This window comes from Lolium rigidum, chromosome 3, assembly GCF_022539505.1.
Source record: "Lolium rigidum isolate FL_2022 chromosome 3, APGP_CSIRO_Lrig_0.1, whole genome shotgun sequence".
Taxonomy (NCBI): domain Eukaryota; kingdom Viridiplantae; phylum Streptophyta; class Magnoliopsida; order Poales; family Poaceae; genus Lolium; species Lolium rigidum.
In genome coordinates this window covers 163,754,938-163,782,582 of record NC_061510.1, presented here as the reverse complement: position 1 = coordinate 163,782,582, position 27,645 = coordinate 163,754,938, and the positions used below count along the sequence as shown (strand labels likewise).

Sequence of the window (27,645 nt, the reverse complement as noted above, 5' to 3'; positions counted from 1 at the left end):
GACGGAAACCCACTGGTAAGTAGCGCTGACGCGACCGCCGCTGAGCAGGACGCAGTCACGAAGATCCGATCTAAGACGCAGGAACTTCCCAAGGAAGATTCCGCCTTAGATCTGAAAAAATCAAAGCCCACCCAATCCGCCCCTGAGCAGGAAGTAAAGGTGGAAGACCAATGCAGATCCGCCTGGCTCTCCCAGGTGTTAGAGAAGCAAAGGTGTCACTTCGTGCACTTCTTGGCCTATACCGCCGGAACCGCCCCTCAAGAAGCCAGAGCTGGTCCCGAGCAGGTCGGGGCACCGGAAAACAACGCTGCTCCGGATCAGCAGGAGGCTGTCGGAGAAAGCGGAAATCCAGTTGAAGAGTCGATCCTGGGTAACCTAAGCCCAATTTCCGGAGATGCCCCCTCCATGGATACTGAAGAGTTCGATCGCAAGGTGAAGGAATACGGGTACGGTGATCAGCCCGAAGTTGAATCCGCCCAGCCTAAACAGGTCCTCGCAACCTTGGCGGCGCTGGATCAACGCGAATCAGAGGATGACAACACCTACTCCGATCCACAGCCATCCCGTGCAGGATCTCCGCTATCACGGGAGCGTCCGCAAAAGGAAGTGTTGTCCCCTGAAGAGCTGGTTGAACAAGCAGGCATGGAAGCAATCGCATGCTCGGCTATTCTCAACAAACCCATAACCCCTGACGATGCCGCAGATCCGGAGGCTCTAGAGGCCACAAGACAGGAGATGCTGGCAACAACCCAGAAGTTCGCCAGAACCGCAGCGGCAATGCTGGATGAGAGGAAAGAAGCCGCGCACTTCGTGGAAAATTTCCACCAGCGAGAGCTTGAGGTTGACGAACAACTGGTAAAAGTCAAAGAACTGCAGCAGCACTGGAAAGACAAGGTCACCGAGCTTCGACGAGGAGGCCGATAAAATCGAGGCGGATGCTATACCTCCCCGCAAGATCACCTTCGCGACCCCCACTGAGCATCAGCCGCTCGCAACTCCAAAGGATAACATGAAGAAGGCGCCGGAGATCTTGAAGAAAAAGACCGAGGAGATTGACATCGAATACGTCCGTACGCTCGTTGCCTCAGCAATGAAGCAGCAGAGCAAGGCAGACACTTCGCGCAGGCTGGAATCCAACCCGGAGCATTGCGTCTCTACTGCGCAGAAGGACGCCTCGGAATGCAGAAGGAAAACCAGAGAACACCCAAATCCAATCCCCGTACCATCAAAGACACCTCCGTCAGATCCGAGAAAGGGAAAGGATGCGATGTACACTGGTAGGAACAAGTACCGGAATCCCTCACCTCCACCCAACGGGCACCCGCGTCCTCCACTCCCTCGCCGCCGTAGTCCAGTCGGAAACACCAGGCCTCACGGCCCAGGTGGAATCAACATCCGCGACAACGTGTCGCCTCCGAGGAACAGAGAGCGTACGCCGGAACCCCGCCGAAGCCGGAACAACGATCGAGAACCCGAGCCTAGGAGGAGTCGGAACGAGGAGCGTGACCCGAAGCCTCGCAGAAGCCGGAACGACGAAGGCAACCAGAACCATGGTGAAGGCGTTGCCTGCCAAAACCCACCGGCGAGCACCGACGAGCAACACGAAGAGCCGGGAGGCTCCCAGGACTGCTGGTGGGCCCTGGTCCCTCGGGCGACGGCCCGCAAAACTCCGGCACACGTCCTGGCTAATGCGAGGGCGTGCCACCCGACCTATACCCGGTCGGGAAGGTGATGGATTGCTTCAATTAGTTTCCTGCATGGCGGACACGTAAACATTAAATACGAGCCCCGATCGGCTCCCGTGTTACCTCTGTGAATCGGCTCAAAGAGCCGATTGACCCATGGTTCACGTTGGATTTACGATAACATGGGGATCCCGCTTTATCAATACCAAGTTAAATCAATCTACGACAGTCTAGGGTTTTCACCGCATAACCGGAACATCCTACGCGTAGTTGAGCCTGGCAGATACGAAAGATAATAGAAAACTAGTCCTAAAAGAGGCCTAAAAACCAACACAAAGTCGATTCCCGGAACAATCCCTCTAGGATCAGCAAACCATATGTCGTTGCCTAATCGACGGTACCTCGGAGGAGGGATCCTCACGAGGGGGAGAAGAAGTAGGGGCCATAGGGCGGAGTGCACACGGGACGGTGGTACGCGATTTACCCAGCTTCGGAACACCCGCACGATGACAGGGCCTACTCGCCGCTTGTCCGGAATTATCCGGGCGCTTTCGCGATGTTACAATGAGTTGAGGTTCCGCCTCTAGGGCTCCCGAGATCCGGCTTATAAAGGCGCACGGATCTAGGGTTTACATGGAGAGTCCTACCCGGATACGGGTTTCCTAACTACGGTACGGTGTCTTGCCGTGTACGTCAAGGATCCACCCTTCCATCTATATCGTACCGGATCCGGGTCCCTTAACGAGCCTCCATGGATCCGGGTTCCTCTTCATGGTCGGCCGGATCCGGCTCCTCGCTCCCTGGGCCGGACATCTTCCGTCAGGATCAACAAGCAACCGGGCCGCCCGATGGGCCACATGCCTCATCACCATCCGTGGGCCACCCGGGCTTGCCGGATCTAGGCACCGTCGATGGTACACCCATGAAGTATACCCACAACGAGTAACCCCCGCAGTTCTCCGAGTTTCGCCTGCTGTTTCCGCCTCGCTAGTCCATCTTGGTCTCCGACAATATTGGTAACGCGGAGAAACTTGAAGAACTCCAACTTCACATTTTCTTCTTTTCCCAACTTTTAGTCGGAAAATGCTCCCATTCTGCGGGACTTCATCCATCGACGATTCGAAATACGTTTCCGGGTTACCCCCCTGCTTGCGAATGAGAGCCAACTTATCTTCACGCAATTACCCGGAACCTTAAAAGATTCAAACGGTTCCGCCAATTCTGGCGACATTTTCGCGCGATTTGTGCGGTAACTTATCTCTAGCCATTTTTACCGTTTAGGGTTTGGGACACGCGTCACGCATCCAACGGTGCGACGCTTGCGTTCCGACCACAGGATGCGGAGCACGAATCTCGTCCCACGGGCCTATAAATATCCGCATCGACCCCTAATCCTCATTCACCCCCCTTTCTACCTCTCTGCGAAGCGCCGCCTCGAGCTTTCCCTCCGCCGTGCCGGAATCTCGCCGGAGTTTCGCCGGAGCTGCTTCGCCGCCGCACGGAGTTCGTCCTGTTCTTAACTTCAGCGAGCCACCGCGCAAAAACCTCGTCGCCGGCGACTCCGACCACCGCGGACTCCATCACGGTGAGTTCTCGAGCTTCGTTCTCGCGCCGTAGTCGGTTGGGATGAACGTTAGGTTGACGACGCTCGGATCCGACTAAGGAATGTCTTCCGCCAATGTCTTTTCTTCGGATGTCTTCAACGACTCCGCCTCCAACCTCTCGAACCTATCCCGGCAACCCCAATCTCCTCCGCCCTCCACCCTTCGTCCCGGTCGAGCTGGATCCTTCAAAGGATTCCGGCAAGGAGGCTGAAGGGACTTCTGCTAACCCGGAGAAAGCCTCCGGGGCGGATCAGGCGGAGCACAAGGCGGAAGAGATCGTCGCCAAAAAATCGAAGGCTCGTCAACGAGAGACTGAAGCCAAGGGAAAATGGTGGCCCTGCACCACCACTGAGATGGAGCTGAAAAACCTCGAGGTGGAGGGCTTCCTGCAACCTGGAAGCTGGAGGTCAGTCCCGAACGCCTTAGCTCCAGCTCCGGAGGACAACGAGATGGTGCTGACGAAAGCACTGGTGGAGCGGGGCTTTTCATTTCCGCCTTCGGACTTCTTCCTGGAGATCCTGAAGGTTTATGGGCTCCAGCCCCATAACATTTCTCCGAATAGCGTGCTTGCGATCAGCAATCACGTCACCCTCTGTGAGGGCCATCTCCGGGTAACTCCCGAGCTCTCCCTGTTCCAATATTACTTCACTGTCAAGAAGGAGAGGATCCGGCAGTCCACCGAGCTAGCAACATGCGGATCCATCACCTTCATGATCCGCCCGGGCCGCGTCTACCCCCACACCGACCGCCACGAATCCGCGCGGTACTGGTCTGGGGGCTTCTTCTACTTGAAGGACGTCTCCGACCCAGCGAGCACAAGGAAATTGCCGCCGTTCAAGAACTGCCCCGCCACCGAGCTTCCGACATGGTCGCACTGCCCCCACCTCTCCGAGTCGCCCCAGCTCACACGCGCCTTCAGGCGGATCTGCAAGCTAACGGAAGAGGGGCTGACAGGGAAGGACTTGACCCTTTCCTGGTTCACCAAGCGGATCCAGCCGCTCCAACACAGGGACCACCCGATGTTCCAGGTACACGGGCGCGACGACCCAATGCGCGCCACAAAAGACAATCTTTCCGCCGACGCCATCGACAAGAGGATCCGGCTCCTCATCAAGATTCCGCGTGAACTTCACGTTCACGTGTGCAACAAAGACATTCACATGAACGGTTCCGGAACCGCGGTACGTCGTCTTGATTTTAGTCCATTGTTTTTCTTCGCATTCAAACTTTTGTCTAAGTGTTTAACTCTATGCATTAGCTCGAGGCCCTTGAAGAAAGTGAACTCGGAACTCTCCTCCGGGTTCCTTCCACCGGCAACACGGATCCGGAAGCTGCATCAGAGGCGGAAGCTCGCGAGGCTCTGCGCCCTCCTAAGAGGAAGAGGCCTGCTCCTCCTAGCCCCGCCGCTAAGCGCGCCCGCGAAGTGCTTAGCACTGCGGCTACCCGGAAAGCGGAGGCGGAAAACAAGCGCCTCAAGCTGATTAACACCAGCAACAAGGGGCAGCCCGCCATCCAGCACTTCTTCAAGCCTTCCGGGTAAGTGTCTGTTTCCGAGATCCAAGTTCTGGTTTCACAAGCAAACCCTTACTTAGTTGTGTTGACGTCAGAAACCCCCTGGCGGGCAGAGACGGGCAACACAGTAGAGCCGGGAACAACTAGGGCTGCGGCTGGCCCCAGTCCCTCAGAGCGACGGCCCGCAAAGCCTCCTGGTCGCACGCGCCGATGCTATCGCAAGGGCGTGCCACCTGACCTATACCTGGTCAGGAAGGTGTGGATGATGCCTCGCTTAGTTTCCTGCATGGCATACACGTAAACATTAAATACGAGCCTCGATCGGCTCTCAGGTTATCCTGTGAATCGGCTCAAAGAGCCGATCCACCCATGATTCGTACGAGGTGTCCGAATATATGGTGGTCCTGCTTGATCAAGATAAAGCTAATGAGATCTACGACGATTTAGGGTTTTCACCGCATAATCGGATCATCCTACTTACGATTGGGCCTCGCGCTCGCGCACGGTGACCGTAAGACGATCCCAGACAGGGCCTAAAAACCAACACGAGGTTGATCCCCGGAACATCCTTTCTAGGGCTAGCAAACGTCACCCTACACGCCGCTGGATCCTCCAACCTTTTGTAGGGCCTAACTATTGCGGATGTTAAACTAATCCTTGATGAACAAGGAGCAACCGTAACGGATCAGATCTACTAAACTACGATCAAGCGGGGTGCCGCCCCTACACCTAAGATAGGTGTAAGGGCGGCTAGATGTGCAAGGGTCGCATGACGAAAGCATGTAATTCGAAGAACAATGCTAACCCTAACACATCTAAGATAACTACGTTGCTCGCCATCAAAAAGGCTTCGGCACGAGCAACGCATGAACAACGTGGGCGAGGCTTGTGCTTGCCTAGATCGCAAGATGCGATCTAGGCGGCATGGTGCTTACCGGAGAAACCCTCGAGACGAAGGAGTTGGCGATGCGCCGAGATTTGTTTGTGTTGAACGTTGGTTGTTTATTCCATAAACCCTAGATACATATTTATAGTCCAAGGGACTTTCTAATTCGAGCGTGCACCTAACCGTGTACGGGTAAAACTCTAACTAACCGACACGCAATCTAATATGTTACAGATACAAGGGCAAACTAGCCCAAACTTTGCATGTAAGGCCGATTCACGTATTTCTTCTATATAATATATTCTTCGAGTCCATCTTGATCGCGGCCCACCTCTGACTCGGTGAAATTCTGGTGATAACACATGCCCCCCTGGTTTTGGAAATGACATTTCCAAAATCATTATGCTCTTCTTTCGTCGGGTCATGTCGTGGCAGAGCAGAACTGCCGCAGAATCTTCCATCATTACGCCTCGCCTCCTGGGCTTCTCTGTATGAATTGGCAATTTCGGCATCACGTCCTCGAGAACCGTCATGGCATTAAATCTCCACTACACTCTCTTTATTTATCTGTGCCAAACGGTTCACCACTCCATCCCCTCGCTCTTCTCTGTTCACCAAACCAAAAAAACCCTCTTCCCCTGCAGCCATGTCTTCCTCTTCCTCCTCCGCTTCAGGCCTCTCTCTCCAATCGTCGCCGAAGAACAAGGAAAAGGACGATCCCCGCTCCGGGGCGAACCCCATCTCCTCTGACAAGGAGAAGAAAGAAGGAGAAGCGGAGAGGACCAAGGCCTCCCCCTCCGCCAGGCTTCCGCCGAAGAAGCGCTCCCGCATGTGGGCGGACGAGCGAGGACGACGATGACGACGAGGAAGAAGAAGATGAGGAGGAGGAAGATGATTCCTCCTCCTCCGTCGGGTATCCTCCAACGAAGCGCTTCCGCAGTTGGGCGGACGGGGAGGATGATGATGATGACGAGGAGGAGGAGGAAGCTCCGGCCGACGGCGCGGGGCAGCGATGGCGAGGAGCTTCCTGGGAGCAGCGCCGACGACCTCGACGACGGCGATGATGAGGACAGCGACGACTAGTAGAGTAGGACTAGCGATAGCGAGTGCACTAGGCACCAGATCCCTCTTTTGAGAGCCATCGGCACTTCTTGTAAAGCCGCTCCTTTGAATTAATGAGAATTGTTCTTTCAATTTCTCCTTCCATTAATCCAATTTCCATCCTTCCGCTTGCCACACCAAGACCGATAGCAACGAATCGGATTATTATTGTTTTACTTGACCGTGGTATTTTGCAGTCCCGCAGCCGATGACTGTTCATCGGCTAATTTGAGAAACCGGTCTCCTTCCTTTTCTTGCGAGCACCGGCGCGGTCCAAACCTCGTACAAGACGACGGCTTTTCCTTCCCGGCTCCTCCCTGAGAAGATCATGATGCGGTGTCAGCCAATGCAACTCCAATTGGCTCTCAAAAATAGCACCTCCAAGTTAGTGGCCCTCCGAGCCTTAGTCAAGGCGAGACAGGTAGCGAAATAGTCAATCATGTCGCCATTGACCTCACGTCACAATGCAGAGCCAGCCGATTCCAACAAAATCGGCTCCCAGAGCAGAGAACCTTCAGGGTGAGCTGCCCCCCGAGCTCCTTCAGTGTACCTGCACCTTGCCGGTCAGATCGGCTCCTTTCCTTTGGCGGATCTAATGCAATCCATCCTTGACCTGATCTGCACGTCCAGGCTGCTCTTGGCATTGTTCTCGAAGAGAGGATCCGAGCCCTTGAACCATTGAACCACTCCATTGAGGAGTTCTCCCATCATAGTCTCTCTTCGTGGTCCACTTACTGCCCATTGATCCCCTGACAGTTATACCTCTTGAGTCGATGGCCATGCATCGGCTTTTATATCCTTAAGTCGATGACTGCTGCATCGGCTGTGCTCAAATTTTTTTGAATTTTTCGAATTTTTTACGGCCGACTTAACTTATGCCTCGGCCCCCATACTTCAATACCCATCACCAAAGGATGAGACGCTTCCACTGCATATCCTCGTGTTTTATCCACCTGGGTGCCCCCCCGAGCCGATTCTGTCAAGAGAATTGATGGTATCGGCTCCGTTGGATTATATGTTGAACCCGGGCGAGAATGAGTGGTGAGGATAATTTTGGCCGATTGCTTGGAATCGGCCTCCACGTTGCTTGCTCGGTGAAGGTTTTGTGAGGTCCCTTCATAAATTTTTTGGGGCCGATCACAAGGATCAGCCTCGCCACGTTTGCTCATTGACGTGCTCTTGCTACTCGTTCGGGCCGGTAGATAAAACCAGCCAATCTCTGACTTTATCACGTTGGTGCGCTTGCTGTGTCGTCCGCCTTGAGTGCATCATATAATCGTGGAGCACTCGGCTTCGTCGGAAGAACGAGCACCATGTTTGTGCCGGCCGATGTTTCATCATCGGCTTTCCTTTGCTGGGGCGCCACTCCATTTTCCGTGGACGACCCTCTTCATCCAGGGTTCGCTGAACCTTCGCAGCCGGATCGGGCCTTGCTTTTCTCAATGTGTGCAAGTATAACCTTTCGGCTTCTTCCAGGCCGCGCAACCGCTGAACCTCGCGCTTACGGGAACGGCTGAGTCCATCGGGGCACCACCTTGGCCGGTGGTACTGTCTTCTTATTCTCCCTCGTCTTCCGAATCTTCGAGATCTTTCAACCGAGGGGACTCAGCTCGTTTGCTTTGTGGCGGGGAGGCCCTAGGCGCTTGAATACGGACACGTTGGCTGCCTCCTTCTTCTTCGGTTGCATTCGGGCAATTGCCGATTGTGGGCAATCGGCTCATTCCTGAATCCCAGCGGTGTACGAAGAAGGGACGGTCCCAGATGCCTATCCTCGTCGACTCGCTCCCCCAACTTTTCCTTGGCACGGCGCTCGTGCTCCTCCTCCTCGCGATCATGCCGACGACGTCTCCTGTCGTCCCTAGCCAGACGATCTTCTTCATCATCGCCGTTGTATCGCCGGCGTTGGTCATACTGACTCACATACTTGTTGAGGAGGTGATCAGAGAGAGGTCGTTGATACCTTATGTTTTTCACCTCTCCCTGCGCGACGTAGCGCTTGCCGTCTTGGCGGAGCCGATCGCGTGGAGCGGCTTCCTCTGTATCTTTGCTATGAGAGCAGCTGCCCTCATCTCCGTCCTTACCCGAGTGGTGTCCAGGTCCTACCATGTTGATATTGCACGAGAAATCCGGCTGGCACCCTCCATGGTAAGTATACTCCACCATGTTTACGGCGGGGAAGGGGTGTGTGTCGACCTTCATGGCGTATTGGTTGAAAATCAACCGTCCGTTTTCTATCGCCATTTGGATCTGCTGCCGCCACACCCTGCGGTCGTTGGTGGTGTGGGTGAACGTGTTATGCCACTTGCGGTATGGCTTTCCGTTCAGCTCTTGCACCGTGGGGATCTTGTGGCCTTCGGGTACCTTTATATGCTTCTCCGTGAGTAAGAGATCAAAAATCTGCTCGGTCTTGGTCACGTCGAAGTCGAACCCTTTTGGAGGGCCTTGTGGCTTCACCCATTTGCGAGGTCACGGGGCCTGTCGCTCGAGTCCATTCAGCCACTCGCTACCTCTCGATCTCCCGCAGCACCTTCATCCTCGTACGCCTCAACCGGGGTCACCGCACGCTTGAATTTGTCTCGGTAAACATCCGGGTGGCGCTGCTCATACGCCGACAGCCTACGCACCATGTGCGCCAATGAAGGGTAGTCTGCTTGGAGGCCACGTCCTTAATCGATGATGAGAGACCCACCACCGCCAACTCGACTACTTCTTTTTCACTTACATGAGCCGAAAAGCATCGGTTCCTAATGGTCCTGAAGCGCTGGACGTATTCTGACACTGTCTCCCCGCGCTTCTGTCCAATTGTGCCACAGGTGCTTCATATAATCTTGGAGCGCTAAACTCCGTTGGAAGAATGAAGACCATGTTTGTGCCAGCCGATGTATCATCATCGGCTTTCCTCTGCTTGGGGCGCCACTCTTTTCTTTGTGGCCGACCTTCTTCGTCCAGGGTTCGCTGAATTTTGGCGGCCAAATCGGGTCGTGCCTTCCTCAGCGTGTGCAGGTACAATCTTTCGGCTTCTTCCACCCCCGCAGACGCTGAACCCTTCGCTTTTGGGAACGGCTGAGCCCATCAGGGCACCACCTGGGCCGATGATATTTATCTTCTTCATCATCGTCCTCTAGTTCCTCGAGATCTTCCACCCGAGCGGACTCAGCATGCTTGTTCCGAGGCGGGAGAGGCCCTAGACGCTTGAACACGGACACGTTAGCGGCATACTTCCTCCTTTGTTTGCATTCTGGGCAGTTCTCGATTGTTGGCAATCGGCTCATTCCTGAGTCCCAGCAATGTTTGAAGAAAGGACAGTCCCAGTGCCTATCCATGTCATCCTGCCCCCTTGACCTTCCTTCAGCGCGACGATTGCACCCGTCGTTGTTTCTATCATGCTGACGGTACCTCCTGTCCTCTGCATCAGACCGACAATTTCTCTCATCATCTACGTCGTAGCGCCGACGTCGGTCGTACTGCTGCTCATATTTGTTGAGGAGATGCTCGGAGAGTGGACGTTGATACCGCACGCTTCTCACTTCCTCCTCTGTCAGGTACCGTCTGTCATCATCTTGGGGCCGGTCGCGTGGATCGGCCTCCTCTTTATCCTTGCCACGGGAGTGGCTGCTTTCTGCTTCATCTTTGCCATGGCGGCTTGCAAGCCCTGCCATGTTGACACCAAAGGAGAACTCTGGCTGGCATATGGAGTGGCTGAGATCCACCATGTTGATGCTGATGCCGTGGGAGCGGGTTCTGTGGAAAGAGCCGATGAGTTCGGCTTCGAGGGTTGCCTTGTTCTCGTCATGTTTCTTCTTGAGCTCGTCAGGCAGATCCTCGTACTTGACCGGAGTGCCTTCCGCCATCTCGGATGTAGATGGCGATGTTGTGGATGTCGAAGGTGGTCCCACCGGGCGTGCCAGAATGTGTTGACGTCAGAAACCCCCTGGCGGGCAGAGACGGGCAACACAGTAGAGCCGGGAACAACTAGGGCTGCGGCTGGCCCCAGTCCCTCAGAGCGACGGCCCGCAAAGCCTCCTGGTCGCACGCGCCGATGCTATCGCAAGGGCGTGCCACCTGACCTATACCTGGTCAGGAAGGTGTGGATGATGCCTCGCTTAGTTTCCTGCATGGCATACACGTAAACATTAAATACGAGCCTCGATCGGCTCTCAGGTTATCCTGTGAATCGGCTCAAAGAGCCGATCCACCCATGATTCGTACGAGGTGTCCGAATATATGGTGGTCCTGCTTGATCAAGATAAAGCTAATGAGATCTACGACGATTTAGGGTTTTCACCGCATAATCGGATCATCCTACTCACGATTGGGCCTCGCGCTCGCGCACGGTGACCGTAAGCCGATCCCGGACGGGGCCTAAAAACCAACACGAGGTTGATCCCCGGAACATCCTTTCTAGGGCTAGCAAACGTCACCCTACACGCCGCTGGATCCTCCAACCCTTTGTAGGGCCTAACAATTGCGGATGTTAAACTAATCCTTGATGAACAAGGAGCAACCGTAACGGATCAGATCTACTAAACTACGATCAAGCGGGGTGCCGCCCCTACACCTAAGATAGGTGTAAGGGCGGCTAGATGTGCAAGGGTCGCATGACGAAAGCATGTAATTCGAAGAACAATGCTAACCCTAACACATCTAAGATAACTACGTTGCTCGCCATCAAAAAGGCTTCGAGCACGAGCAACGCATGAACAACGTGGGAAGGCTTGTCTTGCCTAGATCGCAAGATGCGATCTAGGCAGCATGGTGCTACCGGAGAAACCCTCGAGACGAAGGAGTTGGCGATGCGCCGAGATTTGTTTGTGTTGAACGTTGGTTGTTTATTCCATAAACCCTAGATACATATTTATAGTCCAAGGGACTTTCTAATTCAGGCGTGCACCTAACCGTGTACGGGTAAAACTCTAACTAACCGACACGCAATCTAATATGTTACAGATACAAGGGCAAACTAGCCCAAACTTTGCATGTAAGGCCGATTCACGTATTTCTTCTATATAATATATTCTTCGAGTCCATCTTGATCGCGGCCCACCTTTGACTCAGTCAAATTCTGGTGATAACAAGTTGTTATACTTTTTTCTTTTTACTGAAGCTCCGGAAGCCAGCCCCCCAAGGCTCCAAGGGTCTTGAAGAAAAAGGTCAAGCCGTCTCCGGCTTCGGTTCTGTTACTCCTGAGGTGGAGGTCCCACCCAAGGCTTCGTCTGCCTCCAAGCCGGATCCCAAGGATGTCATCAACCTTGATGACCTTCCGGAAGATCCCGCTGACCACGGCGATTCCGCCAAGGGTGCATGACCCATGTCTCAGGTTCCGGCTCCAAATTCAATCTGGAGCTTCTGTCCAATCTGCGACGAAATCTGCCAAGACCTGGGATTTGACCGCGGTCCTGGCTTTGTAGTTGATGTCGAAGGCGGATAATTCAATGCCCCATTTTCTTTGTGCGTCCTGTTGCGTCGGCGTTGTTGAGAATCGTTAACGGCGGAGCCTTGCTCACGACCGCATTCTGGATGCTCTTGGAAGTAGTGTCTCAGCTTCTCGCTGCCTAGGAATACTCTGTAGGCTAACTTCTGAAAGTGAGGGTAGCGTCTGTTTGGACTCCGTAAGGACTTCGCTAATATAGTAGACTGGCCTTTGGACTCCATACTCGTGACCTTCTTCCTGTCGTTCCACCACGATGACGAGGCTGATGACCCTGTTGGTAGCTGCCAGGTAAAGGAGCATAGGCTCTGACTCTCCTGGAGCTGCTAGGATAGGTGGGGAGGTGAGTATGTCCTTCAACCCTTGAAGAGCTGCATCCGCTGCCTCGTCCCAGACAAACTTGTCTGTTTTCTTCAATAGCTTGTACGGGGAAGTGCCTTCTCGCCAAGACGGCTAACAAACCTCGCTGATTGCTTGCGACACAACCGGTGAGCCGTTGCACATCTTTGAGACAAGTTGGCCTTTTTATGCACAAAATTGCCTTGATTTTTTCCGGGTTCACTTCAATGCCCCTGTTAGAGACAATGAAGCCAAGGAGTTTTCCAGTCCGGTACGCCAAAGACGCACTTCAGCGGATTCAACATCATCTTGTACCGACGGAGATTCTCAAAGGTTTTACGTGAGATCGCTGATCAAGTCGGATCCTTTCCGAGTCATGACCGTTGCACCATTGGTTGGAGATGGTTACTAAACACTTATAAACACTTTTGGAATCAAAGAAACTCAAATCAAATCAAAATTGAATTCAAATGGAGCTCACATACACTAATGGTAAAATCTGCCAACTTTAACATGACACCCACTTTGAGCCTCTGTTTTGGAAAATTTTCAAACTACACATTGCCAACACTTTGCACCTCATCCAAGACAACATCAAGGAGAACAACTTTGCTCAAGCACACCCCTGCAAACTCATCTTGGATTCAAAGTTATGATCAAGCAAAGTGGAGACTTTGAAGCAGATTTAACATCATATGCAATTTGGATTTTTGCAAACTACCTCAAATTTGACCACCACCACCACCACTCTACTCCAAATCTTATTCAATTCAAACCCACCAAAATTCACTCAAAAATTCTAAAGTTTGGTTCATGCGGCCATTGTGTCGAACAGGTTGTGTGCACCATTCTGCCAACCCTGGGCATTGCTTTGTCCAACAGTTCTTAGCCTAAACCCTCTTCCCTAGGTCATCACATGTACTCCTCTGACCCCTCTACACTTTGCCAAGCACCAGTGACAAGAATTGGTACACTCATTCGTCACCAATTTGACCAGAACATGCCATGTCGTGGCATGACATGGACACCCTCATGCCATCCCTCTCTCTGAGCAACTCCAACGTGCACGATCATGTCCAGGCTCTTCCCCTTGCTCCACTGGACACGCTAGACACGCCCATCGACCCAGTGGTGCACCACACACGCCGGCACGAGCGCGCCCAGACGTGCACGCGCACGCCAGAGCGTGCACAGACACGCGCCAGAACGCGCTCGGCCACGACGTCGCCCCACTCGCCTGCGTCACCCCTCGCCCTCTCCCTTCGCCAGCAGCTGCACCACGACACCAGGAGACGACCAGACGTACTCACCTGCCCGCGGGAACGCTGTAGACGACGACCGCCTCGCCGACGTCCGCCACGGTACTGAGCGCCCTCGTCACCCTCCTGCCCTCGTCCTTGCCTCTTTTTCACCGCAATCAAGCGCAGCGTGACCGCATTGACAGCTCCTACTCACCTGCGTCATCGCCATCCACTCCGCACCCCTGTAGCGACGTCGCCGCAGCTGACCTCACCGCCAGACCACGGCCTTGCCTCGCCGCTATAAAAGGAGGGCCTCCCTCCTCAAATCAAACACACCATCGCCTTCCCCTCTCCTCTCTGACATTCCTCGTCCACTCGCCGCTCAACATTACCCACAGTAGAGCACCAATTGCTTCCTCACTGCCCGTGCTCCGCCGCAGAAGCTCGCCGGAGATAGATGCCGCCCCAGGAGACGCCGCTGGTGCCAGACGACTCGCCGTCATCGACAACCTCCTCGCGCACACTGCCAACCCTTGCTGGAGCACCGGTGAGCTCGTCGACCCCCTCCCTGCGCCGCCAGTAGCCTCGCCTCTCGCCGGAGATGACGACGGCCGTGCGCCGTTCGATCCGCTTCTAATCATGCGTCCCAGAAAGAAGGGTACCATTTCGGCGTTTACACGTCGCTGACGCATGGACCCCATAGTCAGGCGGCCCGCAGCGTGCGAGACACGCTAGCTGGGCCGGCCCATGTTTTTTTTGCTGTGCAGCCAAGTATCGTTTCCCGCCGGCCCTTTTAATTCAAATGCGTTTTTCTGTATAATTCAAAATAGCTCACAGATGCCTTTTTTCAAATTTGAATAGTTTCAAGTCCGCTGGGCCAAATTTGATGAATTTGGTATTGTTGGAAAGATTGTAAAAAGCTCTATCCAACCCCACTGGTCTCACCCTTAGATTGTTTGTAAAATTAATGTGACAAAAATAACAAGGTAGGGACTTTTGTAACTTCAAACAATTATTAAAAATCAACCCTAAGTGATTTTGAGTTGATTCCAACTCTCATAAATCACATTTCACATACTCTACAAGTTTATGCAAAAACATCGCATAGTTGTTTGTTTGATCATGGACTAGAGCAAAATAATGGCTATGTGGCTATTTCTAGTTCATTTAAATCTTTCCAAATATTTTTCTAATTAGTATGAGAGGTTCTCTCTCATTTAAATCATGGTCCTAAGCAATTCAAAGTGATGTGTTGACTTAGTCTATATCATCTCATATTGGATTACTTAGAGACATTAAATTGTTGTTAAAGTAAGAATTAAATGGTATGAGGTTAGTACCTCATTTAAATCATTTTCCCCAAATGATAGATATGAATTGTTGAACTTGATCAACATGAATTCATACCTTATTATTACTTGAGGAAATTAAATTGTAAAAAGATTCAATGAGAGGAAATTATTTCTCTCTTACAAGTTTTCTTAAGCACACAAGCCAAACCCCTTTGTGATTAATGTTGTGATGATAGAATAGCTTGTGTGACTCATGTGTGTGCTTAATATAGTCTTAAGAATTGTTTGGTGATTGTATACCTCGTATTCGATTTTAGACGCTAGTACCGAGGAGTACCAGGAAGAGGAGGTCTACCTACAGGAAGAAGAAGACCACTTTGACCAGTACACCAACCAAGGCAAGCTAATATTCTTGCAAGCTACCTTAGTGCAAAGCTCTCCTTGAGCAAGGCACCATTGCCCCATTCAATTGTGTTCCACTTTACAAATCCCAGTTTTATCTCTCAAAGCTTTACTTTGCTTTACAAGATTTCATTTATAGTTGAATTGAGTCTAGTTGTGAAGTAGTACAAGAATATCAAAGTTAGCCTAGAAAGCTACAAGCTAGTTAGCACCCCTCATGCTTAGTTGCTAGTGCTAAATTAAAAATGACTACTCTAGCTGGGAACTTGTGAAACTTTTGAATTCTGAAAACCTTGGAATGATGAGTCATTCTATTGAAAGATTTTGAAGGTGAATGTGACTTGAATAAAAGGGTGTCTTTGATGTGATGATTGGGTTCGGATGCGATACCATTCCAATTCTTTAGTACCCCCACAATACCTGATTATGGGTAAGGCTTAGGTGGAAATTTATGTGTCTTAGTATGGGTTCCCTCTAAACAAGCGTCATAGAGGTTACGCCGAGGCTGCCTCCGTTAAAGGTGAAATGACGTGAAATGAGGAGAATGTACGACCCAAGCCCTGTGCAGTTACCGGGATAACCATTGGCTATCACCGGGAGGCCAAGCTCATGGGGAGAGGTGCCTATACTAGGGTGTGTAAGTGAAAGGTTAACGGTTGATGATCCGCGTACTGAGTTACAATTATTCAGGGTTATCCTTGACGGATGTAATCAAATGTTGTGGCACAAGTGTGCAACCTCTGCAGAGTGTAAACCTATTCGAATAGCCGCGTCCGCGATCATGGACAGTTGGAAAGGCCATACTGTTCCGTCATCAGAATTTTTACCAAAGTGTGACTTATGGTTTGAATTTGAAATGTGACTTTGATTTGAATCACAACGAAGTTGTGGGAATGACACTAATGTTCCCACTTGAGTTAGTTAGCATATGAGGAGTCTTTTACTAAAGTGTTTATGAACTAAAATTGGCTTTATGCAAATAACCCTAGAGCTTAGAACACTCTCAATAGAACTATTAGTGCTTACACTAGTATTAGTTTGCGAGTACTTGAAAGTACTCACGGCTGTGTCCCTGACTATTCAAATGGCCAGACTATGAAGCTGAACCGCAGTATGAAGATGACGGCCAACAGGACGTCTACGACAACTAGGAGCTTCTCCTGACGTCAAGCGTTGCCTGTGGAATAGATAGTCCACTACTACTTCGCTTCCGCTACGTATTTGTGTAATGATCATTAGATCAAGTGTTGTAATGAGACTGGATCATGTGATCCTTTTTTATGTAATGACTATTATGGTATTGTAATGAATGATGACTCTATGATATTCAACTATTATGTCTCGCAAAAACAATCTTCCTGGGATTGCGATGTATGGCATAATAGGCATCTGGATTTAAAAATCCGGGTGTTGACACCTCTCGAAAAAAGAACCAGTCTGTGCGGGATGCTCTCAAGGGTCAGAATTGGGTTGCTGGCATAAATGTTGACTCTTTTACTGTTGAGCACTTAGAGCAATATGTCCGCCTTTGGGATCTACTCTCGACCATCCAGCTATCCCCTGGCATTTTAGACTCCATCATCTGGATCATGTCGCCAACTGGCTGCTACTCAACTAGTTCCGACTACAAGGCCCAGTTCCTAATCACTTTGCTCTGCTCCTTCGGCAATCTCGTGTGGAAAACTTGGGCTCCACTGAAATTTCGCTTCTTCGCTCGCTCGCCGTTCAAAACCGTCTTTGGACCGCGAACCGTATCGCTAAACTGGGGTGGCCGCACCAACCTTCTTGTTAGCTTTGTAGATGCACCCCCGAGACGACATATCCTTTTCGAATGTCGTTTCTCCAGAAGGATATGGGTTGCTGCGGCTTCATGGCTTTCTTGTCCGGATCTTCTTCGTTGCCTTGGGTCGGGTAGGCGGAAAGTGTTGGATTACTGGCACGCCCATCGCCAAAACTCCTTTCTCTTCTCTCAAAAGGTTACGGACTGCCATCATACTTATCATCTGGGAGATTTGAAAGGAAAGAAATAAGCTAGTATTCAATAATAAATCCTCTTAACCTTCGATCATCATGCACAAAATCAGGGAAAAAGGAATAGATTGGATTCTTGCCAAAGCAAAAAACCTTGCGGAGCTCGTGAGCTAACCCTTTTTTCTTTCTCTCTAGTTTTAGGGTTTCTTTCTTTCCTTTTTTTTTTTGTTTTTGTTGTTAGCGTCAGCCAGACCTTTTTTTACCTCGTTTCAAAAAAAGGACAACAGTGAACAAAAAATCTCAAGATCCAAGAGGTACCATGAAAATGATCAGTAAGGGGAACAACTCATATTATTGTTTTTTGGCAGAGGAGACGTGAGGTCATCCCTCATCATTTCTCCTCCAAAAACATCAAACCCAGAGGAAAAATCCATGCCTCTCTTGCTTCTCTTGCAAGAGGAAAAAACAAAATTCCTTGCACTCTCTACAATTTCCCGGTAATGTATTTTTTCTTTCATTTTTACGTTGCACTGGTGGTCATTTTGTTGCCTGAGGCCTCTAATCCTTTGGAGTTTAGGCCTCAGCCCTCAGCCTCAGGCGACCCCGATGCCGGTGAAGAAGATCCGCCTGCTGTCTGCGCAGGACAGCCCAGCAGTCTCCGCCTCCTTTGGGGCGTCAAACGCAACGGCGCGGGCACGGGCGCGGCGCTTGCGCTCCTTCTCTTCTTGGAACTCGTCGTTCACGATGGCCTGGTATCTGCACTCGGTGCTGCAGAACGCCCTATCCCCTCTGTACATGAAGATGTCCTTGTCGTCCAGCGGCCGCTGGCAGCGGTCACAGCACCCCAGGAAATCCGCCACGCGGAACGGCTCGCCGGCGCCGCACAAACTGGTGGTGCACCGCCCGCTGCATCCGAGCTCGGAGATCTCTAGCCGCACGGCACGGCGTGGAGACGCGATGGCGATGGACGCAGACACCTTCGACGCCGCAGGCGATGGCTGCGCCTCAAGCGCGGCAAGGATGCCGAGCCCTACCCCGCCGGTCTCGCGGTGAAACCACCCTCGGGCCACCGAGCGGTCCAGCGGGCTCGTAGGGGACGGAAGGCCGTCGAGACTGCCGGTCTGCCACGGCGACCGTCTGGCCAAGGCGACGTCGAACTTGCGCGCCATGGCCCTGACCGTCACCGCCATGTATATTTCTTAAGATCTGGAGGGCGAGACGTAGAAGAGGTCTTGGAGGCTGGTGACCTGCTTGGTTTCTTGGCAGGCTGCTCCTCAAAGGAGGGGAAGGAGAGGGAGAGGAGCAGGAGCAGGTGTAGAGACCGAGAGGGTGGTTTCATGTATTTGTAGCCTCTAGAGTGGTCGGTTCCTGTTCATGAACTTCATTTCTGGTTTTCCTGACATATCCTTTGTTTTTATTTTTGCGAATGTTCAAAAGAGAAAGATATTTGTTACTGCTCTTCACTATCGTAAAAAAAGGAGTGCATGCCTACGTAGAGTTGCGATATTTTTTTGTGGGCAGGGATCATCTGATAATTCTGATGTCACTGACCATTGGGTAACTACTCAGCCTAAAAATTGTACACCCTCCGTCTCACGAAGATCATCTAATTTTTTCTTTAAATTTAAATGTATCTAGATGATATTTAATATAGTATCTAGATATATTTAAATTTAGACAATCTTTATAGAATAGAGGAAGTAGAAAACTCAATTACAACTCAGGTGTAACACATAGGAGAATCACGACGGACATCGAACATGTAAAGACTTGACGGAGCTCCAACTTAGTTGTCATACACGTATCATTTTCATATCTCTAAATTTATTAAAATACGATAATTTGTTAATATTTAACTGTACTAGCATGAACTGACATATCGAGTTGAATACAACAACACGTCATCTATTTTGACTAGCACTTCTAGTTTTTTTTTTTTTTTTTTTTTGAGAATACTAGCACTTCTAGTGTATGTATGGACGTGGTGTGCTGGCATATCAAGTACAGTAAGCAACGAATCAGTGGGGGGAGCTGAAAACGACAGAGAAAACTACGTGCCAGAGAGCGATAATTGATTTGCTTCAAACCACGAGTAGCTCCTGGTTTCACCTAGGCCTGGCGCGGTCGCGGTCAATACATCACGTCGACTTCATGTCTCTTTTATTTTTCCCTAGGGTTTTTGTCAATCGGATGCACAACCATTTTAATAACTGAATCGAATTATTATTCCAGGGTCGTTGAGGCTGCTAAACTTTTTGTAATACACTATGCCTCTACTACAATAATAAAATGTCGAGAAGAGACTAGACATCACGCATCAGAAAAGGAAAATAAAAGAGAAAAAAGAAAGAAACCCCGTCGAAGCAGCAAAATCAACAAACGACCACCTTTTTTTTTGAACTCACGAACGACCACCATTGAGTACACCTATACTAAGTGTATGTTCTCCAAAGTGACGCCTCCAAAATTACAAAGGTACACAATCATTGTTGCCGTTCTGTCTAACGCGGTTAGATCATGGTTTTCAATTTGGAGAGGACCGATCTCGAAACAATACTTTCAGCTAGAAAACAACTAGAGATACATTATTGTTAGATATAATCAATGAAGGTCAGATCTAGGGTTTTCATCCTGCAAAGTAAGACAGGGTGCTTAAAGAGACCATCAAAACAAAATCACCCCGTGTCGCCGCCCCCACTTGTCGAGCTACTGCAATTCTTAAATCGCTCGGCTCAATCACATGCACGGTTCCGGCAACTGTATGCACACAATGAGCAGTGGATCGTCGTCTTCTCTCCATCCACTTTGAGTACTCTCTGGAACAACCACTGATAGCAGGCGATCTCGACTAACACAAGCATACGAGGAGGAAGAACTAAACATTCTAACATTCTCGGCCTCCCATAGTAAGATCTACTGCGATGTTTGCATACTCCATACCAATACTTTTGATCAAAATATGGCGTGGCCGTTCGGAATCTAGAGCGGTGGCATGAGGGGTAGCTAAGCATCCAGGGCAACGACGGCCATAATTTCTCTAGGAAAAAGTAAAAGATATTAAAGTTGCCCGGCTGTGAAATTACCATGACAATTTCCCTTTGCCGTTGTGCCAAGCTATTAGCGTGAACACGTTCGGCCCTTATATTTTTCGCTTTTCGTATCCGGGCACATTTTTGCACCTCTGAATGAACAATTCATGTTGTAGCTCTGCAATGTTTGTCTTTTTATAAATCCATGATAAATTTGAACAATTCAAGTAAGATCCCCAATATATCCATGATACCATGTTTGCTTTTTTAATTCCATTTTTAAAATGTAAGACATATAAATTTGAATGTAATTAATTTTGTCTACGTTTAATTGTTTTTATAAGAAATATCAACATCTAGATAGGTTTTTTTACTCCCCCTCCCTCCGTTTCAGGGACAACTAATAGAGAACGAATGGAGTAATAATTCTTTTAAAATATATCTTGCCATTCGAGGGCTTCTTTAGTGAATTGTTTTAAAATTGTATAAGATTTGGATCCTATGAAATTTTCTACACGAGCCGTTTGATTCGTAGGACATGTTTCATTGAAAAAAATTCTATGAGATTCTAGTTACAAAAATCCTATAGAAAAAAACATTAGATCATGTCACATGAAAATTTCCTTGCCACAATAAAAAGGCACTTCACTTTTTCGTAGAATGTACGTAGACATAACCCTAATCCTAAATATTTCCTCTTCTTATCCTTTTCCTATCTCATAAAAGAAGCTTGCATAATTTTGTATGCAGTAGCTCTGTGAGTATTTACGGTTCAGAAAGATCTGCATGTCCCTTTTTTTTTTTTGCGAAACACAGTACAATCAAAGACGCTCATACATACGCATACACACTCACCCCTATGAACGCACACACGCACACCCTACCCCTATGAGCACCTCCAAGAGACTGCGTTGAAGAACCGATTCGGCGGGTCTTGAGATTGACGAAGTCACCGACAGCGCGCTCGCTATCGACCGGAACGTCGCTCCCATCGAAGAATATTCCGCCTTTATGAGACACCAAAGTGTCAAATCTGGGATTTGAACTCTGGTGGGCTGGGGAGTGCCACTGCCCTCCTAACCATCCAACCACAGGTTGGTTCTCATCTGCACGTCCCTTTCGGTCAGTAAACAAAGTAGTCAGACTCCACCAGTTTGGCCACGTAATTCAAAATAAACAAAACCTTTGATCAAGCTGAGCTCAGAATAAAATATCTACAAATGAGGAAACGAAGTAGCCTTGTCAATAATAAAGCCTGTAGAGGACGACGCGCTATGCCTGGCGAGAAATGTATGGAAAAAATGGGCATAGCAGAACCATCAGGAAAGGGACGTGGTTGGACTTTGCAGCTCGCCCACGAGCTAGTGGGCCCCGTCTGTTGGGAAAGTCCGCGTCCGTGGCGAGTCCAGGACCAGGACGGGGTGAGGCGGACGCGTGCAAGGACACGCGGACAAGGGAACAATCTCGATGCCGACTCGTGTCTCCACTGCATCGCCCTGGCCCTGCTCATCACATGCATGGATCTGGCGCAGTTGCTAGCTGCTTGCCATGCCGAACGGCAATGTCACACGTACACTACTCGCGTGGGACGTCCTACGGCTAGCGAGGACCACGCTTTATTCTTTTAGCTTTCCAGATTCACAACCTGTGGAGCATCTCCAACGCCCGATGCAACTGGCCGAACACGAACATGTCGCCTGTCGATCTTGTTTTGTTTAGCTCTGGTTAGGGATATTGAAATCGGCTGAACTAGTTCGCATATTTGTTTGCATGCATGGGTAGCTTTAGTGATTCGATGTACTCCTTTTAAGCTACCAACATGAGCGTTGGGAAGTGATTAACCTCACGTCATCACTTCCGTCGTGATTACTGGTTCCCGCGCATGATCAAGCCACGAAGCCAGAACAGAGGAAGGGCGTCAGCTCTCTCTTCATCCTTGCTTGCTGGAACATATGGCGTGAGCGCAACGACAGGGTTTTCCGGGATAAGCAGAACTCCTTCCAGCAGGTGTGCTCTTTTATCAAGGACGAGGCGCAGGAATGGGCGTTCGCAGGGGCTAAGGCACTGCGTAAGCTGCTCTGGGAACCACCTTGAGCTAGCCGCTTTCTTTTCGCCGCTAGGCTTTTCTCTTATTTCTCTTTGATTTTTCCTGGCCTTAGGGCAACCCTATAATTTGTTGCTATCTGCTAATATATGGAAGTTTATGCTGGACCTTTCGAAAAAAAGAAGAAGCTATTTTCGTTTGGTACAAATGAGAAACGGTGTCATCGGGCTGTGGAAAAAAAACCCTAGCCAACACAAGGCAGAGGACAGCAACACCTGAATTCAGCTCAACGAGACATGGTTTTATATATATACTTGTTAACATATGCACTTTAAATTTGCAATACAATGCTTCATTAAAATCTTCGCAAGAGCCACAACATTTTTACATGCAGAGTTTCATGCCAAACGGCCACCACAAGAAAGAATAAGTAGATACTTGCTACACGGGATCGCATTGATGTGAATGTAGGTGTAGATAAGATAATGTTAATTATCAGAGCTCGTCTCCAACAAATATTTGGTCACCTTTTGTTCCTTATGAATGAGATCGAGCATCCAATCTATTTTCAATCTACCTAAAATAAAGTTCAAGTATTAAATGATCCCCAAAATAATTGAGTCCTAAGTAATTAGAGGAACTACAACGCGTAGGATAAACTTCACATAAATATATATGTGTATACAGATATAAAATTAAATTTCCTGCACATCTTCTCCAATATAGGATTTGGTGGAGTTTGCCCTATATATTAAATCAACCAAAGTAAGCATGTCGTCAGATATACATATAATAGATATGTATGCATGAGATTTTGAAGAACCAAATGGAGATATAATTTAGATAAAGCATGAAATAGAAAAAAAACAATACACAACAATGTGACATGAAAAATGGTGTCTAAATTCTATAAAAAATAAATAAAAGATTGATCCCAAAATTCGACAAGTAAATAAAAAAGACCAAGGAAGAAAAGATAAATAAAACAGGCATATTCAAAGAAATTATCATTTTAAGAAGGTAAACAATATATCAAGAAATGAGATAACCAACTACAAAAAAAATCAAGGTTCCAACAAACCATCCACACTTTTTATGATGACACAAAATATCGACAAGAAAAAGTTTGTCTTCCAAAAACAAACATTTGTTATGCATCAAGAGAGGTGATGATAGGACCATCAAGAGAGTGTTCTAACAAATGTATGAGTGCTCTCCCGAGATTAGTGCATTATTTAGGATTTTACATTTGAATACAAAATAAAAAAAAGTATGGTCATTACTATACCTAGATGTATTAAAACACTTATAAATTTCAAGTAAATAACATGGATTCATAAGATGTAAGGAAAACACATGAGATTTGAAAATAAAAAAAATCTTGGCAATAAATAAGGAAATTAAACACCAGAGTCAATGTAAAATCAATAAATACCTACATCATAAAATATTTTCCAATTGTCCAAGGAAAGAAGGAATTTCGAAAATATTTTTTTCTATGATAGTTTGAAAGTATATCCAAGATCATTTTCACAATGAAGAAAGCATATGGTCAAAAATAAGAGGTAACTGCCATTCAAAGAGAATTTCTGATAGCTTCAATTAGTTACACCATCACGCAGAGCAATTAGTAGCATAATTTGAAGCACACGGTTTCCCAAAAAGAATATTTACACTAGTGGAAAACAGGCCTAATGTCGCGGGTCGTATGACCCTTTTGTCGCGGGCGGCCAACCGCGACAAGGGAGGCGCGACAAAAGGTCCACCACGTGGCAGCCGCGGGGCGCGCAGGGGACAGGCCCTTTTGTCGCGGGCGGTATTACCACCCGCGACAAAAGGCCCTCTACGTGGCGGGCGCACAACGCTGCTGCTTTAGGGTTTGAGAGGTGCAGCACCCCCCCCCCACCACCGACCGCCTGTTATTTCATTTTTTCATTCGAAAATAAAAGATGGATATATTTGTACGCTACTAGAAGTGGTACACGTTCATTCATTATATATATATAGATCGATCAAACAAATATTGGAAGCAAAAGTCGATTCCTCTTACATGTAGATTCCCCTTACATATATATATACATTTAGCTCACGATCGACAAGCGGTACTAACGACCGTCTATTTGGAGGTAGAGCATCTATTTGGACTAAACAAGTCTTTGTTGTTTAGTACTTCTCTAACCAAAAGTCCCGCCAGTTCCTCCGCAATTCCTAGTAGGTGTTCCTTTGGTTGGAGTCTGTCCCGCATGTAGTCCACCTATATACGAAAATGAGATGAGTATGACTATATCAATCTTGATAACGAAATATTGACGATAATAAATAAAGTTGTGAGTGTTATTGCTTACGTTGAATTTATTTTTGTTCTGCTTCTCGATGGTTAACATGCGAATGGACTCGCAAACCTAGTATCCACATAGATTCGTCCCTTGTGGCTGCCGAGGGCACGGTACATGAGTAAATGTTAGCTTCTCTCGCCTGGTACCGTCCTTACGATGTCTCTTGAAAGCGGTCCAAGCCCTGCCAGGCAAAAGAATGATTGAATGAGTGGATAATTAATTGATATCTCACGAAAGATATAGCACGGCGATGAAGGAAATTACACTTGGAGCAACTTCTGCAAGTCGCGGAACCCGTCCACGCCTCTACTCGGTGGGTCTCTTACTTCAACTATTCCCTTATCGGGTTGAATGTCTAGTAGAATCCAGATGGAAGCTGCACATGTTATGTATATACGTCGGGAATTACACTTAACATCGAGTAAGAAAAATTGAATGTGCATAAAAGATCATTAAGACTCTCACTCGTAGTTGTAAGGAAACAATATTGAATCACAGAAATATTGCTCCCCCAAAAACCTTAGTAGGTTCCCCCCCCGTTTCTTGGTCGTTATGCTTTACCGTTTGAACATGTATTTTATCTGGGTCAATAAACCCAATATTGATAATATTATTACTTTTGCATTCACTGATCTTCAGTCTGCATAATAGAGAACACATAAGATATAATGAGTATATGCAATGAAAACGAACATGAACTGAATGAAAATGAACTTATATGTAGTTAACAACTTACAAGCAATAGCAACCGATGAGAGATTTGTCGAGGGCTTCTAAATTGAATAACTCGCCGAGTTCATTCATCTCAATATGGATCTCCTCCTTTCGGTAGTAATATTCCCATGGTATAGTCGCCACGATGTACATTATGTTCTCCTTGCATGCATCAAGGTACCACCGATGCAAATTCCGCATATGTGTTGGCGGTTTATGCAGCTGCTCACGTGCTGACCAAGTCGGCCCCGTAGACAAATTTAGGAGCTATATCAGCGAGTGGGTAGTGCAACATCTGCCGCATACATCAATTCCTCCACGGTAACGTCACGGTGCAGCCGCTAGCTTTGCAGCTTCTTCCATATCGAAACCACCCCGTTCCTGGTACACCTTGGGAACATTAAACACTTTGAGTGCTGGAATCGATTGTTTGGGCTGATCTCCGAGGAGGGGAACTTCCTTTCTCTTTTTGCCTTTTGTCGTTTGCTTGGCCTTGAGGGGTGCACTTGTTGAACTTGACTTCTTCTCGGCTGCACTTCTAGCTGATGATTTGCTCGTGCTAGCAATATACTTCTTCTTAGCCTTGTCATCCTTGTTCTTCTTAGCCTTTTCATTCGCCTTGTCATCAATTACCCTTGCAAGGTGGCGTGTATAGTCATCCTTCTTCTCGTGTAAGTCATATTGCGATGGTGTGTTCAGAAAAGAAGTAGCATATGCTATTTGCTTCTCGGTGTATGGCTCTGGCGCTGGAGGTTTTGGCTTATGAAAAAAATCATAATTGTATTTCGCAACAATGGCCTCATTTACCTCTGCAGTACGATCGTAAGGATGGGGGGTGGGGGGGAACCTTTGGTACTTTTGGGAGGGGCGACATCTTGCGGACAGGACTCTTAAAACGCTTCCGGCTGGGTGCATTCCGAGTCTTAGTGGGCGGAGGCGGCGACACTGGAGATGGAGATGGACTACAGATGTCGTGGTCGACGTCGTACCCATGGGGTGATGGTGGTGACATGTGATCAGTAGGAGGAGGTGATGGTGGCCTGCGATCACCTGGAGGAGGTGATGGTGACCTGCTCGGACGACTGGTACTAGGGGCTACCAAGCCTGGCAGCCTGATGTTCTTCTTTTCCCAAAGAATGATTTCTCCCAGCACCTCTCTGAGTGTAAGCCCCTGTTGCGGTCAGAAACCCACCGGCGGGCAGCGACTGGCAACACCGTAGAGCCGGGAACAACTAGGGCTGCGGCTGGCCCCAGTCCCTCAGAGCGACGGCCCGCAAAGCCTCCTGGTCACACGTCCGATGCTATCGCAAGGGCGTGCCACCTGACCTATACCTGGTCGGGAAGGTGTTGGATGATGCCTCGCTTAGTTTCTCGCATGGCATACACGTAAACGTTAAATACGAGCCTCGATCGGCTCTCGAGTTATCTCGTGAATCGGCTCAAAGAGCCGATCCACCCATGATTCGTACAAGGTGTCCGAATATATGGTGGTCCTGCTTGATCAAGATAAAGCTAATGCGATCTACGACGATTTAGGGTTTTCACCACATAATCGGATCATCCTACTCACGATTGGGCCTCGCGCTCGCATACGGTGATCGTAAGCCGATCCTAGACAGGGCCTAAAAACCAACACGAGGTTGATCCCCGGAACATCCTGTCTAGGGCTAGCAAACTACACCCTACACGCCGCTGGATCCTCCAACCCTTTGTAAGGCCTAACTATTGCGGATGTTAAACTAATCCTTGAAGAACAAGGAGCAACCGTAACGGATCGGATCTACTAAACTATGATCAAGCGGGGTGCCGCCCCTACACCTAAGATAGGTGTAAGGGCGGCTAGATGTATAAGGGTTGCACTACGACGAGCATATGATACGAAGAACAATGCTAACCCTAACACATCTAAGATAACTACGTTGCTCGCCATCAAAAAGGCTTCGAGCACGAGCAACGCATGAACAACGAGATAGGCTTGTGCTGCCTAGATCGCAAGATGCGATCTAGGCAGCATGGTGCTTACCGGAGAAACCCTCGAGACGAAGGAGTTGGCGATGCGCC

At 49.0% G+C, this 27,645-nt stretch overlaps 1 protein-coding gene across 1 annotated transcript; it reads right to left on the bottom strand.

The window, feature by feature from the left end:
* Positions 1–17,789: 17,789 nt before the first annotated feature.
* Positions 17,790–18,748, bottom strand: LOC124698562 (FCS-Like Zinc finger 13-like). The gene has a single exon (XM_047231047.1). It carries the CDS (start codon positions 18,649–18,651, stop codon positions 18,055–18,057), a length of 597 nt encoding a protein of 198 aa, XP_047087003.1. The 5' UTR covers positions 18,652–18,748; the 3' UTR covers positions 17,790–18,054.
* Between the last annotated feature and the right edge of the window lie 8,897 nt (positions 18,749–27,645).

What these genes read in the sequence shown, in the direction of transcription:
- LOC124698562 (XM_047231047.1), bottom strand. Translation starts at nt 18,651, where the DNA reads ATGGCGGTGACGGTCAGGGCCATGGCGCGCAAGTTCGACGTCGCCTTG.